This window comes from Mustela nigripes, chromosome 10, assembly GCF_022355385.1.
Source record: "Mustela nigripes isolate SB6536 chromosome 10, MUSNIG.SB6536, whole genome shotgun sequence".
NCBI classification, from domain to species: domain Eukaryota; kingdom Metazoa; phylum Chordata; class Mammalia; order Carnivora; family Mustelidae; genus Mustela; species Mustela nigripes.
In genome coordinates, this window is record NC_081566.1 from 27,141,417 (window position 1) to 27,158,849 (window position 17,433).

Here is a 17,433-nt window from a genome sequence, read left to right on the forward strand (position 1 = left end):
GGAGCCTGCTTCCCCCCGCCCCTCTCTCTGCCTGCGTCTCTGCCTACTTGTGATCTCTGTCAAATAAATAAATAAAATCTTTTTTAAAAAACATGTTACATAAACATTGGGTTCAGATGTTTATAAAGTCAACTAGAAACAAATCAAAAAGAGGTATATGAACTTGAGAATCAATGTTTACTACTGCTTAATGAGGCCAAAGGGGCAACACAAAGCACTGAAAACATCACTGACTCACAAAAACAGTCACCTTGTTACCTTCTTGGTTGAATCTGTTTATTTCACAAGGCTTCATTCACACATGAAAACAAGATACTAATCCAAGTTCATAACTGTTATAAAAGTAAACATTTGTTGGGACAATGTACAATAAATTGCACTTTTCTTAACAAGCAGTACATTTACACTGATAGCATGTACTATACATAATACATGGAATTATGGAAACATCTAATTGGTCAGTGTTTACAGAGGCTGATTCCTCATGTTTCTTTTGTAGTCAGCACTGTTTGAGCCAATCAATTCCTTTGTTCTAGAACCTGTTTTCATTAGAGAAGTCATGGACAAAATTAGAATTCCTAAAAATAAATGGTATACAATTTCTACTACCTCCTCAGCAAGGGAAAGGTAGGAGTTGAAAGAAAGGAAGTGATGCTGATTGAGAAACTTCTCCCTTCATTTGAACTGAGGATCCATACATTATGCAAAATACCAAAAATGGACAAATTGATGCAAAAGGCTATTGGGTCATCTTGGATTCTGGGACCATCTCTAGCTTTGTTCTTGTGCTTTCATGACACCAGAGTCTTAATGCATTTGTATACTTATAATTAAGTTGCCTATATTTTATTCCATATATAATATATAGTTATTAAAATCACATTTTAATGGAAGATTTTACATAGTAACTTCCTGTCAATGAAAAAAGAATGTAACTTAAAATGTTTATGTTCTACTGAATGATTCTTTTTTTTAAGTTTTCAGAACACTACCAGTGATAAACCAAAGATGGAGATGGGAAGAATGGGACACATTGATGAAGATATTTTTATAACTGGTAACAAATTCCTCTGGAAATAAACCTGACATGTAGTCTTTTAGATGGAAGCTAGGAAGGGGACACCTGACAGCTGACTGGAGTCACTGAGCCACTTGTAAACATCTGCTTTTTTCGTTAAAACTCATGATCATCATTGGGGAGGTGCAGCCCATGTGGAAGGATTCATTTTAGCCACTTCTGAGAGAGAAGGAAATTCCTAAAATGAAGGGCTTTGCCTGTGTTACACGGAAGTCACTAGAAGAGAGGAAGGCTGTTCTGGAGCAGTTCTAGTTCAGTGTGGCAACAGCCTGGCGACCAGTGGGGAAAAACAGTTTTATATCTGGGAGTAAGAAACATAGGCCACTGAACTCTCATTTGGCCACATGTGTATTCACTGGCTTGGTGGCTGCCCATACAAAGAGGCAGGGATTGTGTCTGTAAAATTCTACCAGTCATGCACACACGCAAGTCAAACAGTGTTCAAACGACAGCATTCATCCATTCTCTCATTTTCTTGTCATTGAAGCAAGAAAATCAGGTATTTAAGAGTTTGGGTATTTTTAAAGAGTAAGTTGTACAACAGAATCCTCTTGCTAAGTAATTAAAAGTATTCTTTCCCAGAGGAAGAAAAAAAAATCAAGGTATCTAATTTTTTCAAAGTTCCCTTTTCCCTTCAAGGGATCCTGAAATCAGACAACTGCCTTAGCAGAATCATGAGTGGGCTGGCTGATTTCAGCTAAAGAAAACTCAACCTCTTACCTCAGTTACCTGAGCAGGCCTCATTCTCAGTAACTGATCACTCTTTTTAGGATCTTTCATGCCCTAAACTGTGCATTCTCTTGTTTTTCTCCCTTTCACTGGGAAATAAAGCCACTAGTTATTAACTGGAAAATATTTTAAGAAAATGGAGTAGCGGTTTGAGAAAAATAAATATTAATGCACAGTACAAAAGGATGAAAAATTTGGGGGGGGGAACAAGATAAATTTTAGTATTAACTATCCCAACATTTAGTACAAAGATTGCTTTTGTACTTTGGAAATTTAAGAAAGCCAACGAAGAAATTATGAACTGAATAGCTGGGAGAGGGAAAGAGAGAGTGGTTGTATGGAAGGAGAGGCCAGAGGCCTCTATGACATTCCCTTAGTGTTCCTGATAGGCACCCATTCACAGAGCATTAGGTAACTGGGAATTTCTTTGCATTAAACTGTATGTAATTAAATATAACCAAATTGTGCCATGGCTCAGGGTGTGAAGCCAGCAAACATAATGCACTGCAAAATTCAACTGGTTATTTTTTTTTTCAGCTTCAAACAATGTGTTAAACAAGAGTCTCAAGATATAAAAGCTAATGAACTGAAGTATCAAATTGAAATTCACTCCTTTCATTTATTCTGCAGAATTTAATGAGAAGAGAAATCATCACTCTTCAGAATGCTGCAAGTGTTGGATTTCTGGAGGAATGTTTTATATAACATATCCTAGGAAAAGATGAAAAATACTCTAGAATATTTGGAAATTTCCTAGATATCTGGGCTGGTTGATGTCTTTCTAAAAGAAATTCAAGAGAAGAGTAGTATTTTTCAAATATATTTCAAAATAAGTGAAATTAAAACTAACAGTTCTTTATTGTTTGAGTTTTCAAACAATACAGGGGAAAGGACACATGGCTGGGCTGGTGCTATTCCAACATGTTGAATGAATAAACACATCATAAACCAAATTCCAAATTTTCTTCCTTTCTATCTAGTATTGCAACTGACCCAAAGGCATTGCAGTGAGGAACGGTATGGTACCAATACACATAACTAAGAATGATATGAAACTGGAGAAGAAAGAAAAAAATCTATAGATTGCCATTAAAATCTTCTGAAAGAGTTAAGAGAAAACGTAAAAGATTATATACTTGGAATGTTATGTACCTGGTGATTTTGTTTAAAGAAAAAAATGTAAGGGGCTCTGGAACTGAGCCTGGCAGACAGGTGAGGACGGGACTTCCAGCCATTCCATTTCTCCCTCAACTGCCACATAAGGAAAATTATGCAATTCAGGCATTCTGTGGAATGTGCTGATTTTTGAAAGTTAAAAAGAGCTCTGTACAGTAAAACTATGAGATTCACACAACACAAAAGAACATCTTTAACTGAGCTGGCCATTTGATAAGGCAACTTGTACAAGGCTTCTTGTAATCAAAGCATAAAGTACCAGTAAAGCTAAAAAATTATGCTAAATGACTTACAGAAATAAGTACCAAGATGCAATTTTCTAGCCATTATATTTTACAACAACAAAAAAAGATTACCTTTTCTAAATCACCAAGTAGAGAACATCAGCATCAACACAGACACTCAGAATGCTGGATTATTTTCCTTTTTGGTACAAGGAAATGAATATTATAATGAAAGACATCAGGACAAAACACAATTCTGTAAGAAAAGTATCTGATAAATATAATAAAGGATAACATCCATTATCAGTTTTATGGGTTGTAGATGATTTAATAAACACCAATGAAGAGAACTTAATTTAGAGTTTAATGATCATTTTGGAGGAAGGTTATCTACTATGAGCAACTTAATAGTGCATGCTCCTGGAGTTGAGATGGCTCTTATTTAATTTGTACTTCCAAGAATGTGTAACTTTTCATTGCAACATATGGCACAATGAGAATCACTCTGGCTACAGAGTTTAAGATCCTTTGCAAAGAATATGTTCAACAATGAAGGGAAGGATGAGTATCAATAAATGTTATTGTACATTGCTGACGGTGGTTTGGTTGGCGTAAAAGGACCAAAGCCTCCAAACTAGTTTAGAAAATGGGAAAATTAGTTTTGCTGTTACCAGAGAATTTCCTGCAAGGACTATATATATATAAAAGTTGGTGGAAATAGTTTTCTTTTTTCCAATTATATGTTAAATATATGTTCAATTCAAAGACTTCAATTATATGTTAAATATAATTTAAAAAAAACTTTTTCCACCAACTTTTAAACAATAGCTTTACCTTTCCATGAGATAAGTATTTCTCTAAAGATTTTATATTCAGTCAAAAATGTTACCAATGCATTTGCATCTCTTCATCTGGGTCACCAAGGGCACATTTTTAGGGAGATACAGAAATAGTTCAAGTTGTCTAACAGTAAACTAAGATGAAGTGAAACTGACCTTAATTTTCCATTTTGTAACTTTAAAAAGGTAAAATATATTAGTGTTTACTTAGCAAATATATGTCAACCTTAAATGACATACTCTGTCCCTGGTTCTCTATGTCCCTATTTCATTTGAAGCATATTGGCTGAACCTGGGTCTCTCTGGGCTTTTCCAGTAAAGGTTCCCGAATGCTGCAACTCACAGTAGCCACCTCTGACTTCAAGTCTGCTGGAAGTCACAACTGTGTTCAGACTTAGGAATCAGCAATTCACATGTGGAGTTTCTCAAAAGGACCTGTTGGAATACTAGGGCCGAATGATTTATCTTATCCTGCATTTATCAAAATTTCTGTTCCTTTCCTCTAGGTTATTTTCTCAATAGTCTATCTTATTCCATGGTTCTTGGCACTTCACTTCCAGATATACGCAACAGAAAATGAAAATAAACTCTTTCTTTTTGGGAGGACTGTTCAATCCCAGGTTTATTCTTTGGACAGGATTATTGTTTTCCAGGGAGTCACTTTCAGGAAGAAACCTGACAGTCGTCATAAATGGTCCCACAGTGTGCTTTATCTGAATAAATCCTGAAAAGATAAGAGGTTTAGATTTCAATCTTTTTTCTTTTTTTTTTCCTTTTTTTTTTTTTTTTTGCTGTGATGAATATCCTATCACTTCAACCTTGGAATAAAAGACATCTCCATTTTTATGTAAGATAAAAGTAATTATGAATAATTAGTTCTAAATTAAAAGCATTTAGTTCTGAATTACTTATTCCCAACTAAACATCAGGCATATAAAATAATGGGTAATACTATGGTGGAATGGAACTTGGTCTTCCATGAGAAGCTCGAAAGCAGGAATTCAACATAACTCAGGTCAGTTTAAATAACATCCTTTTGCAAAGTGTCAAACGAGAACGAGTGAGAGCTACTGAGAGATCCTGGCTTGCTTTCTGGCCTCCTCTACTTTCCTGCAAAGGGATACCGGGAGATTCCTCCTGGGTCTCTGTCCCTTTGATCGTTGCGCTCTTGTGCTTTGGGGAGGCTGGAACTATGTGCTCTCCTTGGGTGGCTGGGTGGCGGGCGGTGGCTGCAGTGGCTGGGTGCCCGTGGCCGTTTTGATAGAGTTCAGGGTTTTGCTAAACCAAGAGTTTTTTGCAGCTTGGATTTCATTCATAAGCGCTCCTCTCTGATGTTCCAGTTCCTGATTAAGAAAAGAAAATCATCTGAATTATGTGTTTTCTCTCTGCCCAAAAACCCCCGAAGTATAGTTTTATGGAATCCCCAGCTCTGTATAGCTGCAGCTGTCCTCCCACAAAACTCATGAGAGATTTTAACTGGCTTCTTAATGCAATGTTTTTGGTCCAAATTTAGGTTTAGGTTACAACATGTTTGAAACAACAAATATATGGATGGACAGAACTTCTGCTGATGTTGTAAGCATGACTGAATTCTAGTTCCAAACACATGGCCTTCACCCCAAGAACATCCCGGGCCAGCACAGAAACCATTCAGGGTCACTAGAGGGGCCATGGTTAGAGCCATGGCGGGTTATGGCGGTAGGCAAGGACTTTGGGAGAAGGGAAAAGGGGAATAGTCCATCAGAAACCAGGACTATTTTCCTAATTATGTTATCTTCACATATGGGCAGAGATTTTTGAGGAAAGGGATTTGGTCAAGTCAAGTAAAGATGAAGGAGAAAAAGCTCCCAAAGCAAAGAATGGGTGTCAGCCAATGTCCACCTGTTAGGAGGACAACAGAGAAGGTCTGGCCCTTCATTTTCAGAATCAGCTACCACAGCAGCTGAAGTTCGATGAGAAGGGACCTTGGCAACAGAAATCTCAGGATAAGCTAAAAAAGCATATGCTTAAGTTCTCGTAGGATATTATTTTAATTATTATGCTTTTATTTAAAACTATGTGTTTATGTCACTGTTTAAAAATAATGATGTAGGAGCACCTGGGTGGCTCAGTGTGTTAAGCCTCTGCCTTTGGCTCAGGTCATGATCTCAGGGTCCTGGGATTGAGCCCTGCATTGGGCTCTCTGCTCAGCGGGGAGCCTGCTTCTCCCTCTCCTGCTTCCCCTGCTTGTGCTCCCTCTCTCGCTGTGTCTCTCCTCTGTCAACTGAATAAATTAAATCTTAAAAATAATTTTTTTAAATGATGTAAAATGTGACTCTGGAGGATACATTAGTGGGCAAAAAATGTGTTCATTGTATGTGGAAACCTCTTCAGATGCAGAGCTGGATGGATGGAGCCAAAGGACGAGAACGTGTCCTATAGCATGGACCGCCTCCCTCCTCCGGTCACCAACCTGGATTTTGCACTTGGCCTCCACCAGCTGCAGCTTGGTCTGCGCCAACTCCAGCTCCATCTCCCTCAGCTGCTTCTTCAGGTTGTCCTTCTCGTCATCCAGGTCCACCCCCTGCTCCTCCCTGCTGACGGCCGCCGGCTTCAGGGCCCCCTCTTTGCTGAAAATGTCACTGCAGTGTTTACAGGCCATCATTTTACCCTGAAATAGCCAAAGAGAGAACCCACATCAAGTGACTTCATGGCAGAAATCACTTCTAGAAACATGACGTAGACGCTGCTTGTGGTCCTTGAAGGCAAGCCCATTTCTGAAGGTAATTGTATTTCTTGCGCTGCAGCCAAAATGGCTTTAGCACAAAACTCAGTTGCTCAAGTTCAGTGCTCCTTGCTTTTTATAAAGCATCTCCAGAGTATCCATTTCCCTGGAAATGGAAACTATTAGAGCATCTCTGTGAAACCTGTCCTGGAAATTCTGTGCTGCCACTAGTCTTTCTAGAGCTCCATGCCATAGGCTCTCCAAGCAATGTCTCCTGAATCCTAGAGGTCCTGTAAGACTGCGTACTCTTCCCATGCCCGCTGCAAGTGAAGAAACTCAGAGCATAAGTAGCCAGTCCACAGGAGACTGAGAAACGTCACTGTGACTGACCTAAATCTATGCTTGCAAGGAAGTTTATGTCCTGTCGTTCGGTTCAGCTTTAAGCAAAGAGAATCATTATTGTTCAAGGTAATCCAAGTAACTGCCTCATGTCTGGCCTACCAGTCAGGCGCGCAGCACCGAGCAAAGCAACTCTTCAAGACAGTGGTGCTCTTGTTTTCTTACAATTGCTCCAAAAATAGTTAGAGCTAGAAGATATTACAGAGCATCTCTATTTTAATGTACTACTACATATTATTGTATGTCCATAACTGAAACTATTCTCTACACACACACACACACACACACACACACACACGCCAATTCTCCCCACATTTCTGTGTCACTATGCCTGTCTCCACCATCTAGGCCTGAACTCTGGGCTCATCTTCTTTCCCTTCTCCCCCATTCCATATTCAGCTGGTCATTATTTCTCTGACAGGCCTGAGCTCTCCTCATCCAAGGCCTGAATCCCTAGAAGTCACCTTCTCAGCTCCCACTGATTGCTCCGTTTGTTTGTTTGTTTGTTTTAAATTAACATAGAATATATTATTTGTTTCAGGGGTACAGGTGTGATTCATCAGTCTTTTATAATACCCAGTGCTCATTCGAACACACACCCTGATTGCTTTCTTATTCCATCCTTAATGTACTCTTCCGATTCCTACCTGATTAATATTCATTAGACACTTAAAAGATACCTTGTAAGCCTCTTCAGAACCTGGAAGAATAATTAGCCCACTACTGGCACTAAATAGGCAAACAGCAAGTATTAGTTTTATGTATTTATGGTAGACTAAATAAAATGTTAAAAGTGGTGGCTTTTGATCTGGGTCTTAAATGATTAAAAGTTTCCCAAGCTGGGCAGGCAGTTCTATTAGGAGGAACCGAATGACGGAACAGGCTCCCCAAGGGAGGAGGACATCTCAGCAGGGCGAACTGCTGTGTGCAAAGCCGCTGGCCCTTCAGAGAACTGCGGGGAGTGTGAGCAGCTCCAGCAGGGAGGAAATGGCAGAGCAGCAAGAGGCAGGAAGTGAGAAGCGTTGTCTGTGGCCCCAGTGTAATGCTATGGAACCCCGATTCCGTCCTACAGCGAAGGCACTCCCTACAACCTGGGTTCCCCGCTGGAGAGAGAGCACTGAGCCTCACGAGGCTGCAGGGTCTCAGCCAGCGTCCACCTCCCTGTCTTCCTTACTAACACAACTCTGACTTCATGTGGGCTGGCAGTTTGCCCGGTTAAAAGCTGCCATTTCCCAGGCTCCCCTTAAACTCAGCGTGGCCATGAGATTCAGTTCTGACAGGACAGCAAAATGTGGTATGGAGCTTCAAGGAAGGCCACTTAGAGCTCACCCAGCTGGAGGTGGGCTCTGGCATTTTCTTCTGGCCCCAAATTCTACCCTTGAAGGTGGGTGTGATGGAGGTCACTCCAGTGACAGGTTTGACTTTCAAGTAACCTTGAAGATGCAGCCCATGCTGAGGGTGTGGGTCACTGATACCTGACCCGTGTGGATTGCTGATAAAAACCCAGGATCTTTCTAGCCCTAGACTTTTTTTTTTAAGTGAGATAACATCTTTTGTGTTTAAGCCATTGTTATTTTGGGTTTCCTCCCTGTGGCCAATCTCATTCTAAACTGATACATAGAGTGAGAAAATCACATTTATCCTGGGGAGAGCTCATTCTAACTCCAGCGCAAAGGGTTACCTGAAAGGGGAATAGTGTTACAGGAGGATGGAAACATCAAAACCTACAGCATCACGCCAAACAAGAGATGAAAGGGAAGTGACATTGGGGCAAGAGGCTATGGGACAGTACAGTGACGAAGGGTATGGAGAGTAGGGTGTCACTCCCAGGGTTCAAATCCCGGCATTACTACTCACTGTGACCTTGAGATCATGAATGACCCGTTTTGGTAATCACTGTCAGTAAAAACAAGACCTAATAAGTCATTAAAAAGAAGATATAATAGGGGCGCCTGGGTGGCTCAGTCGGTTAAGCATCTGTTTCAGCTCAGGTCATGATCTCACGTCCTGGGATTGAGTCCTCCATCGGGCTCCCTGCTCATCAGCGAGTCTGCTTCTCTTTCTCTCTCTGCCCGCTGCTCCCTCTCCTTGGGCTCTACCTCTATCTTCAAATAAATAAATAAAATCTTTTTTTTTTTTTAATAAGAAAAAGATATAATACTATCTACCTACACAGGAAGCTGAGAGGATAAAATGGGATAATCTTTGGAAAAGTACACACAGGACGTGTTTACTAGGTGTTAGTCGTTGTTTTCGGCCAAAACAAGTTCAGGTTCCTCTTCCTGAATATCAGGGCCTTTCATTAGACAACCCAGTTGTCTACTGTTTATGAAATTCAGTATTTCCCCCTATCCCTTAATACTCGAAGCACATCAGCCTCCTTAATGAGACTCATTCTAATTTCTGGGTCTTTAGTCACAGTTTATTCCAGAATGTTCTTTCTAAATTCTTCTAACAGAAGTCTAGAAATCTTCTAATACAAGTCCTGCTTCAGTCCAGCCTCCTCTACAAAGTCATCCTTGGTCTGCAGTTCTTACGATTTTGCTTTCTCAAAACCCTGCTTGTCTGTGTCATCCAACTCAGCACTGACTTACATGCCTCTGTACTATTCCCTAAATATTTCACATGCATACATAGAACTTGCTTCTGTAGGGAAATTCTAAACTTTTTGTTATGCATAATTTCTGTAAAACATTAGTCTAGAAGCTGTCCACATAGATGCTCAATAAAGCCTTGAGTGACCCATATACATCCATTTCATTTATATTTACATGAAGATTTTAGTTCAGGATAGTTAACCCTTTTATGCCAAGGAACATCATCAACTGAGTGTTAGTGTAAAAAAAAGGATGATAAAGACCAAGGAGGAAGAAGGTAAAGGTAGACCAGAGAGGGAAGACATGAGCCCAAAATTTTGGCAGGTTTGGGCAGGGAGATGACCAACCTCACAGTCACTAATAATCTCAGACTGTTTTAGAACAGGAAATATGAAAAAAACACCTGGACTACAAAGTCAGAACAAGGCTCATACTTTCAGTTCTCATGTCTCAGATTTTCAGGTTATAAAGTTCTAAAACTATGGGTTTACTGTGTGCCAACCACTAAGATAAGCACTTGTTTAATCTTCAAAATAACCGGCTGAGGTGGGTAATGTTGTCTCTATTTTACAGGCCCCAAAATACAGCTTAGAGAGGTAAATAACTTGTCCCAGTCGTTCAGTTATATGCTAACATGCCTAGAATGCATTTATGCACTAGCATCAAACCTGAATATACTCAAAGAGAACTACGTCTGGTTTCTGCACGCAGGTCCCAAGAGCGGGCTGTGCCAGCACTGCTTCTGAGAACAGGGATTCATTTGCTCGGCTGTGGATTCTACGGGAATTAGCAATTGCTTTTCTCACGTAGGCAGCAAAAGGAGTTTCACCACCAGGGGGCAGCATGTAAAGAAATCCTACAGTTTCCTTTAAAAACAACCTCCAAAAAACTGGTAGAGAGCAAGGGGAGAATGCGGCCCGGTGGCACACCACGCCGAAGCCACATCAGTTCTGGCCCTGTCGGGATGCTGAGGGCTCCCAGGCGTCCACCGAGCAAGAATGCTCAGGAGCCTCTTGTGACAAGGCTGAGCTCCCACGACCTGCCTGTGACAAGCCCTGACATTGATGGGAACACAGCCTTTCTGCGGGCACCTAGGAGCATCACACCGGGCCAGAGACAAGAGTCCGCTTTCCACCCTCCGAGAGGGGCAGGGTGGGCGTGACGTCAGAACCCGGGCCGCCGGGGGCGTGGTCACGCACGGGGGGCGGGGCTTCCCCTCGGGTACTGACGTAAGACTGCGTGAATCTGCAGGAAGCCACAGCACCGAGCGTTCTCGCTCCGCCTCACCTTAACCACTTCCAGCTCCTCCCTGCTGGCGGCCTGCTGGGTCTCCAGTCTGGTACTTAACTGGGAACAGATCTGAAGGAAAGAAAAGAGTGTCTTTATTAGGAAGCAGAACAGCTCTGATGTGCACATCACTGTGTAACCACTCACGGGTGGCTCTGGCTTCTCCGAGGCCAGAAGATAACCTTGCGAAAGAACCGCTCCGCAAATTCAGTCCACACACAGCGGAAAGCCTGAGAGTGTTCTCCACGCGGAAAGTGTATTTTCATTTGAATTAGTAGAAGAGCACATGGGGTGTTTTGATTTCTTTCTGTCACGAGACTTTGTGGCTATTTCCAGTGAATTCCTGTCCTCTTTTGGAATCAATCTACAGAATCTCTGCTGGGGATCCACTTTGTGCAAAGTTCCATTCTGGAAATGGGATGAGAAGAATTCTGGACCAGAAACTTCTCTGGTGCACTGTCACAGGGAAGAGTCTCTGTTTTCAATGACCTCAAGTTTCCTCTAAAAGTGGCAGAGAGGATGGATAAAACAGAGTTAAAATGCCCAGAAAATAATAAAGACTAAAATTCTGATCAAATGGTTTGGCAATATGGTGTGAAATGACAAGCGTGAGGTCCAGCTCTAGTTCTTTCCAGCACTGTGTCCTTGGGCGCATTCACTAACCTTTCTAAGCTTCAGTTCCCTCATAAATACAAATCGCTGTGCTGTGATAATCAATGGGGGGAAAAATGTATGCAAGGGATTCAATATGGCACATGGCCTATAAGAAGTGCTCATTAAAGAAAATCTCATTATTGATTCTGAAATAAGGTGCTAACACCAAGTACTAGGGGTAGGTAGAAATACGTGCTTTCAAAGCTAACACCAACCAACCAAACGAACGAAACTATTTGCTTTAAAAAAAAATTCTAGATGTTCCAATTCCCTAAGTGACATATGAATCTTTGTTTTGAAAAAACAGAATTAAAAAAGTTAGGGGAGGGTGCCTGGATGGCTCAGTGGGTTAAGCCGCTGCCTTCGGCTCAGGTCATGATCTCAGGGTCCTGGGATCGAGTCCCGCATCGGGCTCTCTGCTCAGCGGGGAGCCTGCTTCCCTCTCTCTCTCTCTCTGCCTGCCTCTCTGTCTACTGTGATCTCTCTCTGTCAAATAAATAAATAAAATCTTTAAAAAAAAAAAAAGTTAGGGGATGTCAAATTTTTAAATACAATCTGAACTAAAAATATAAAAAAGCTACCTCTATGACAAAACAGGCATTTTTTAAAAAAAAAAAAAGATTTTTATTTATGAGAGAGAGAGAGAGAGAGCCTGATGTGGGGCTTGATCCCAGAACCTGGAGATCATGACCTGAGCTGAAGGCAGACCCTTAAACAACTGTGCCACCCAGGCACCCATGGGATTTTTTTTTCAATGTCTGTTTTGAAGGCATCTGCCCTCGTCTCAGGTCATGATCCCCAGAGTCCTGGGATAGAGTCCTTAGATAGTTGAATAGTTGACTCCCCTCACCCCCTTCAGGCTCCAGGCTCAGTGGGAAGTCTGTATCTCCCTCCTTCCTCCCCCTCCTCATGCTCTCTTTCTCTCTCTCTCTAATAAATAATTTTTTTAAAAAGGCTCTAGAGACCAGGGCCTGCTTGTGGAGTTGTTTCCAATTTCTCCAGATCCAAGCCTGGAAATAATGAATAGGACTGTATTAGCTGATGTGAAAAAGAAGCAATCTCCCTAATAATTTTGGCAAACCATATATCCTTTCAAGTAACCCTGAAGATTCCAAAATAAAGCCAATCATAGCCAATTCCAACTATAGAATGCATTTGGATTAAGTTTTATATCCTAATTATCTTCAGACAGATGGGTCTGTTGCCTTTTACATTACTGACAGTGCCTGCCAGATAATATTCAAGAACAGTCGCAAGGACTACTATTTTGAAGAGTGCTGCATATGGCGGCCACCCATGGCCTAATGTGGTGATGAAAAAAAACAAAACCCATGTGCAGTGATGGCAAGTTCCACGGCACCTGGTCTTTACTGTTCCTTGGACTGGTTAATGTCTCATCATCCCTCTCCTAGTCTCCAAATTGAAAATCTCGGGATCACCATCAGTCTTTTCCCTTGTCCAGCAAAAAAATGACTATATTTTGCGTCTTCCTCTTCTCCATTTTCATTACTACTTATTTTAGTTTAAAGCTATTTTCTCACCTGGACTCTGTGGTTAGCCTCTTACTGTCTGTATCTTTGCCAGTGGGTCTCTCCACTTGGTTCCATGTTTCTTACTAGGATAGATCGATGCCAACAACATGTCCCTGATTATGCCACTTTCTTGCTCAAACATTCCTGCTGTAAACAGAATAAAATCCAAATTCCTCTGCCTAACCCAAAGCCCTTCTTTGAACTGGAACCTAACTCATCTTTGCTTCTTTTTCTGTCCCTGAAACTCTTGACAAACAAAACTATTTCTGTTCACTTATCTACCTCCATGCCTTTGCATGGGCTGTTCCTCTGCTCCCTACTCCTATCCCCCTTCACTGACTCCACATACGCAAATCACCCCTCCTCCAGGAAGGGTTTCATTTCCCATAGGCAGTAAGTTCCCTTTCTTCTTATCTGTGCACAAGTGTTATCTCCCCATTACAAAATCAGCTTCTGAAGGAGAGAAATTGAATTAATTCATCTTTTACTCCCCCAAAGAATCAAGCCTCTCAGCTAGCAGGTATTAAATAAACACATATTGATTATCAGCAAAGAGAGTATCAGCTCTGAAGCCTTATTTCTAAGTAATCTTCCACGAAGGAGAAAAATCCTTCTGAAAAGATGTTCATAATATATGAAGTGCATCAGCTGCAAAAATTAGCACAAACAATATAAATGACATTTTTATTTATACAGCAACAATATATATTCAGTATATTACAGTAACTATTTCTGGTTGGCAAGGTTAAGTGGGGGGGGGTGTGTTTGGAACACAAATTTTATTCATAAGCAGCACATTTTTAAAAAGAATACCAATCTGACTTCAAACTCCTACATGAGGCAGGGGATCCCAGGGACATTCTTAGGATAAGCAGGTGACATTCAGTCCCTCGAGGAACCCATTCAAGGGTTTCTCAGCAATGCGGAGTCCTTGCCGTGTCCCAGCATGGGCAGCAGAGACAAGACGATACTACACAGGCTGGCACGAGGGTTTTCTGGGAGCACTCAGGTGATGGGGCCTGGAATATCCTCAAGGGAAGCAAGCCCTCCACTAAGTGATCAAACGGTCCCCAAAGAAGGCTTCCCGCTAGCCTTGGCCATTGCTGGGTAAGGCCACACAGCCACATGGGAAAAGGAGCTCCCGCATTCTATACTGTGACAGCGAAGGACACACCGATTCCCTGGGTACTGTTTTTTGCTACAATCACTAAACTTTAGTCCTTGGCAAAGAGGCAAAGTGTTACTCCTGAGGTCTACTGGAAATGCGCTTCTGAGGAGCGCAGAGACAGGATCCCAGTGGTAATGATCAACCTTCCTGTTCCTCAGAATCTATCAAACATTGTAAGCAGTCAACAAATCATTTTGCTCAGTGACACCTCCTGCCTTATCAGCAAGCACATCCAACCGCTGTTTATTTCGGAGGAGAAAGGAGGTCACCAAATTTAATGAAAGCACGGCAATCACTGTTTTGGGAACTCTGAAGACAAAAATACTGTTTTCCCCCTCAAAGAAAAACAATTCAAATAATCACTTTTATAGCAATCCAAAGCCCAGTGGCTCGTTACCTGCTTATACTCGGCAATGATAGCTGTGGTCTTTTTTATCTCATACTCAGCCTTCTCCAGCTGTTTCCGGAAGACTTCTTTTAGCTAGGGAGACAGAGGAGGAGAAACACCAAGCCTCAGTTAAAAACCTAATGGATTGCCGTGAACACCTATACTCATGTCGGCCTGATTCGGTCAAGGCCAATGTTAACAACTACAGCTACATAAACTTTCCTCACTGAAGCTGTAGTCAAGCTTGAAAGCCTGATCATCTTCGGAGATGCAGACATCTTCCTCTCCTGTAACGTATAAGACATATGGAGCAGCCCCATTACAAAACTGCTTATCCTTACCACTCACTTTATAAATATGTTGTGAAATACGTTTCCTTTCAGAAGCTATCTTCTTTTTCAAGACTTTATTTTTTTTTAAGATTTTATTTATTTATTTGACAGACAGAGGTCACAAGTAGGCAGAGAGGCAGGCAGAGAGAGTGGGGGGAAGCAGGCTCCCCGCTGAGCAGAGAGCCCGATGCGGGGCTTGATCCCAGGACCCTGAGATCATGACCTGAGCCAAAAGCAGAAGCTCAATCCACTGAGCCACCCAGGCACCCTACACTTTGTTTTAAGGAATCTCTACACGCAATGTGGGGCTTGCACTCACAACCCCAAGATTGACAGTCACATGCTGCCCCCATCTGAGCCAGCCAGGTACCCCGAAGCTATCTTCATTCTTATGAAAGCCTAAAACAAAACTAAATACCCAGGCAATGTTGTGTGTACTCTTACTGCTATATAATCAATGACCGCAGAGGCATTTTAGGGCCTCCCATTCATTGCCTCTACTGTCAGGGCTGGTAACTCTCTGAAGGTGGGAACAGGAAGCTTTGGAGACCGGAGTCAGAAAAAGTTGCAGGAAGGTAAGAGGTTTGGAGGTCAGGAGATTCAGGGGCTGAGGAATGACTTTAGAAGGATCCGGCGCGACCAGTAAGGCAGGTCCTTGCTACAGTCATGGAAATGCCAAACCAAGAACGCTGAACTGAAAAACACGCTTATTTCTGGAGTCCAGCAACGTGGAATGCTAGGTATCAAGGAAGGTAGGACAGCTCCAGGCCCACCAGATGAGAAAAGAACTCAGCTCCTCCACGTTGTTGACCAAACAAACACAATACAGCTCTGGTTACTCTTTTAAGTACATAATCAGAATAAATTAAATTCTGCTTTGCAGCATTGCAAACTAGCTGTATTTGCTAACTCACAAATGACTGCGATTTATAATCGGACTCCTTATTATTGAGGTTTTCCAAATTCCTTCATATTTGCCATGTTCTTAAATTCTAAAAGCAATGTATAGGTTATATTGATTCAAAGTTGGTCATTTATATTGGTCTCTACTCTCTAGATTCCATAATTAAAGGACAGAAATCACAATATTCTGCCCTCCCATGATAAGGTGCCATAGACTTCAGGACAAACTTAGAAAGCAGAGAGGCTCTGGGCAAGTGTCACCTAATTTCTCTAAACCATGGTTTCTTTATCTGGCAAAGAGAATAATCCCTATCTCGCAAAGGTACCATAATGATTAAAACAGGATATATGTACATATACAAACACGTGTGTGCCCCCCACACACACATACTGGGAGGGAAGAAGCATGGGTTAAATTAATTAATTTGCTAATAGCTTCATTCTTTACCTAAAGTACTGAATCAGCCCCAAAAGGCAAGAGATAAAAACAAGCCAAAAACAAAACAAAACAAACAAACAAAAAAACCACAAACCCATCAAAGACCTGGCTCAAACTGGATAATCAGCTCCTTAAAAATTTTGACTATGCCAAAAAAAAAAAAAAAAAAATCTTGGCCCACACTAAATGCCCAGAATCATTTCATCATTTTCCAATTAAAAAAAAAAAATCAGGGGCGCCTGGGTGGCTCAGTGGGTTGGGCCTCTGCCTTCGGCTCGGTTCATGATCTCAGGGTCCTGGGTTCAAGTCCCATATTGGGCTCTTTGCTCGGCGGGGAGCCTGCTTCCCCCTCTCTCTCTCTCTGCCTGCCTCTCTGCCTACTCGTGATCTCTCTCTGTCAAATAAATAAATAAAATCTTAAAAAAAAAATCATGGAACACTTTTTATCAATCCTGGAAGGTGCTAAATGATACATCCCTTCATTACTAACTTTGGTGGACTTTTTTCAGCTTGGCTACAGGTCTTTGAAATGCTTTGCGTTCTATTTTATATTTAGTATTTTTGATGTCTTGGAATGAAACTCATTAAAATAAATGAGTGCATCATGCCTGGCTGGGACTGGCAGAGGCGAGACCGTTGGTGAGGTGGTCCGCTCTTCCCCAGGAAGGCTAGAAGGCGGGCAGGCTCGACTCCTTGAGTAGAAGGCCCCTCCTGTCTCTTGGCTTGGAGGACTTGGCCAAGCCATGGTCTCCCAGCCGCTTAGCCTGGAGGGAGCGAACTTCAAAGCCTGGTTCCCAAAGGGGTTTCTCCTTCCCCTGGGGAATAAGGGTTGAGCGCTCTGCCAGGAACGCAGGTGCTCCTTCTAAGGCAGGAATTAGGGACAGAGCAGGACTGACAGCACCTCCCAACCTCCCGGACATCTCTGCACGCTTCCCCCTCCCCATGCCCTCATACTGCTTGATGTAAACGAGCTTGGAGACAGGA

At 41.9% G+C, this 17,433-nt stretch overlaps 1 protein-coding gene across 5 annotated transcripts in view; it reads right to left on the reverse strand.

Moving 5' to 3' along the window:
* Window positions 1-251: 251 nt before the first annotated feature.
* The window catches only part of RABGAP1L (RAB GTPase activating protein 1 like), a 769,947-nt gene continuing 752,765 nt past the window's right edge, over window positions 252-17,433 (reverse strand). For all 5 annotated transcript variants that reach the window (XM_059412860.1, XM_059412864.1, XM_059412867.1 and 2 more), the window contains 4 exons: window positions 14,785-14,868; window positions 11,034-11,105; window positions 6,499-6,696; window positions 252-5,389 (listed from right to left, as the gene is read on the reverse strand). In XM_059412860.1, the coding sequence (XP_059268843.1) occupies window positions 5,237-5,389; window positions 6,499-6,696; window positions 11,034-11,105; window positions 14,785-14,868 (507 nt within the window). In that variant the 3' untranslated portion in view covers window positions 252-5,236. The remainder of the gene's footprint in view (window positions 5,390-6,498; window positions 6,697-11,033; window positions 11,106-14,784; window positions 14,869-17,433) is intronic.